We start from the raw sequence: 1,191 nt of genomic DNA on the forward strand, positions 1-1,191 counted from the left end.
TTTGTGGATACATGGGCTAATTTTTTCCCTATCGCTTATATTCATTGCTGTTCACGCGTACATGTTTAGAAGTGTATGCAAATGTGTGCACTTATGACATATACAGAGATGACTTTTATTGCAATCCTACTACATACAGATACTCGACATTGTTGACACTGTTCACGCGTACATGTTTAGAAGTATATTTAAATGTGTGCACCTATGGCATATACAGAGATGACTTCAATTGCAAATCTACTACATATAGGGTCGTTAACACCAAATATTTGCAATAGTCTCTAAATGTAAACAATGTCGTGTATTTATATATCTTTATATTGATACGCGCGAATTGTCGCCGCGTGAAATATGTAATCATAAAACTATCTTCACATACATACGTAGCCCCTCGTCGATTTTCAATACGGTGGGATTTTAGATATTTGATTATAACGGACTTTGGGTTGTAGAGTTTTTAGAAAGACTTCGTTTTCTTTGTACCGAACATTGCAAATAATATTTAGATCTCAGAACAACTCTCAGAAGAAGTGTGTGACGTTTTCGTAAACAAACAGAGTTTGTCGATATTTGACCTAACAGAGGCGACATACATAGAACACACCTCACACCTCACACCTCAACCCTCAAGACATAAACACACTTAGTACCATGTTTCTTACCAGATCAGAGTATGATAGAGGTGTCAATACCTTCTCACCTGAGGGCCGTCTGTTCCAAGTTGAGTACGCCATTGAGGCTATCAAGGTATGTGGTGTATGATATATGGGTGACCTGGAAATGAAATTATATGAATGTTCGAGTCTTTGTTAACAAAACCTTAATAGCTTTAGATAGATATGCTACATAGTATCGTTTGCGCAGGTGTATATCTCTGATGGTATGCTCAATTGATATCGATATTGCTTGCAATGAAACCGACACATTATTGTTTGTCCTTATGGAAGCCTTGTTCGTATGCCAATACACTTTAGTGTAGCTGTCAATGTGATATTATGTTGCCAGTTTAGATCGGAAGCTTTTTTCGTATACCCAATGAACATGGATGTCTGATCCCTTGAAACCATTGTTATCTGCACATACTGCACTATACTACGAGGGATGGTATCGTACCTCTTATTCACATCACTATACGCTCCATTTCACTGCTTCCACTTATATGGCCAACTGAGAGGAGAGTGCTCGTCTTCA

At 38.0% G+C, this 1,191-nt stretch overlaps 1 protein-coding gene across 1 annotated transcript in view; it reads left to right on the top strand.

Moving 5' to 3' along the window:
* The first annotated feature begins 586 nt into the window (after nucleotides 1-586).
* The window catches only part of SARC_10960 (proteasome subunit alpha type-5), a 4,821-nt gene continuing 4,216 nt past the window's right edge, over nucleotides 587-1,191 (top strand). The window contains exon 1 of the mRNA XM_014294969.1: nucleotides 587-747. Coding sequence (XP_014150444.1) covers nucleotides 652-747 — 96 coding nt within the window. The 5' untranslated portion in view covers nucleotides 587-651. The remainder of the gene's footprint in view (nucleotides 748-1,191) is intronic.

The sequence above is a fragment of the Sphaeroforma arctica genome (genome assembly GCF_001186125.1).
Source record: "Sphaeroforma arctica JP610 unplaced genomic scaffold supercont1.1460, whole genome shotgun sequence".
Taxonomy (NCBI): Eukaryota; class Ichthyosporea; order Ichthyophonida; genus Sphaeroforma; species Sphaeroforma arctica.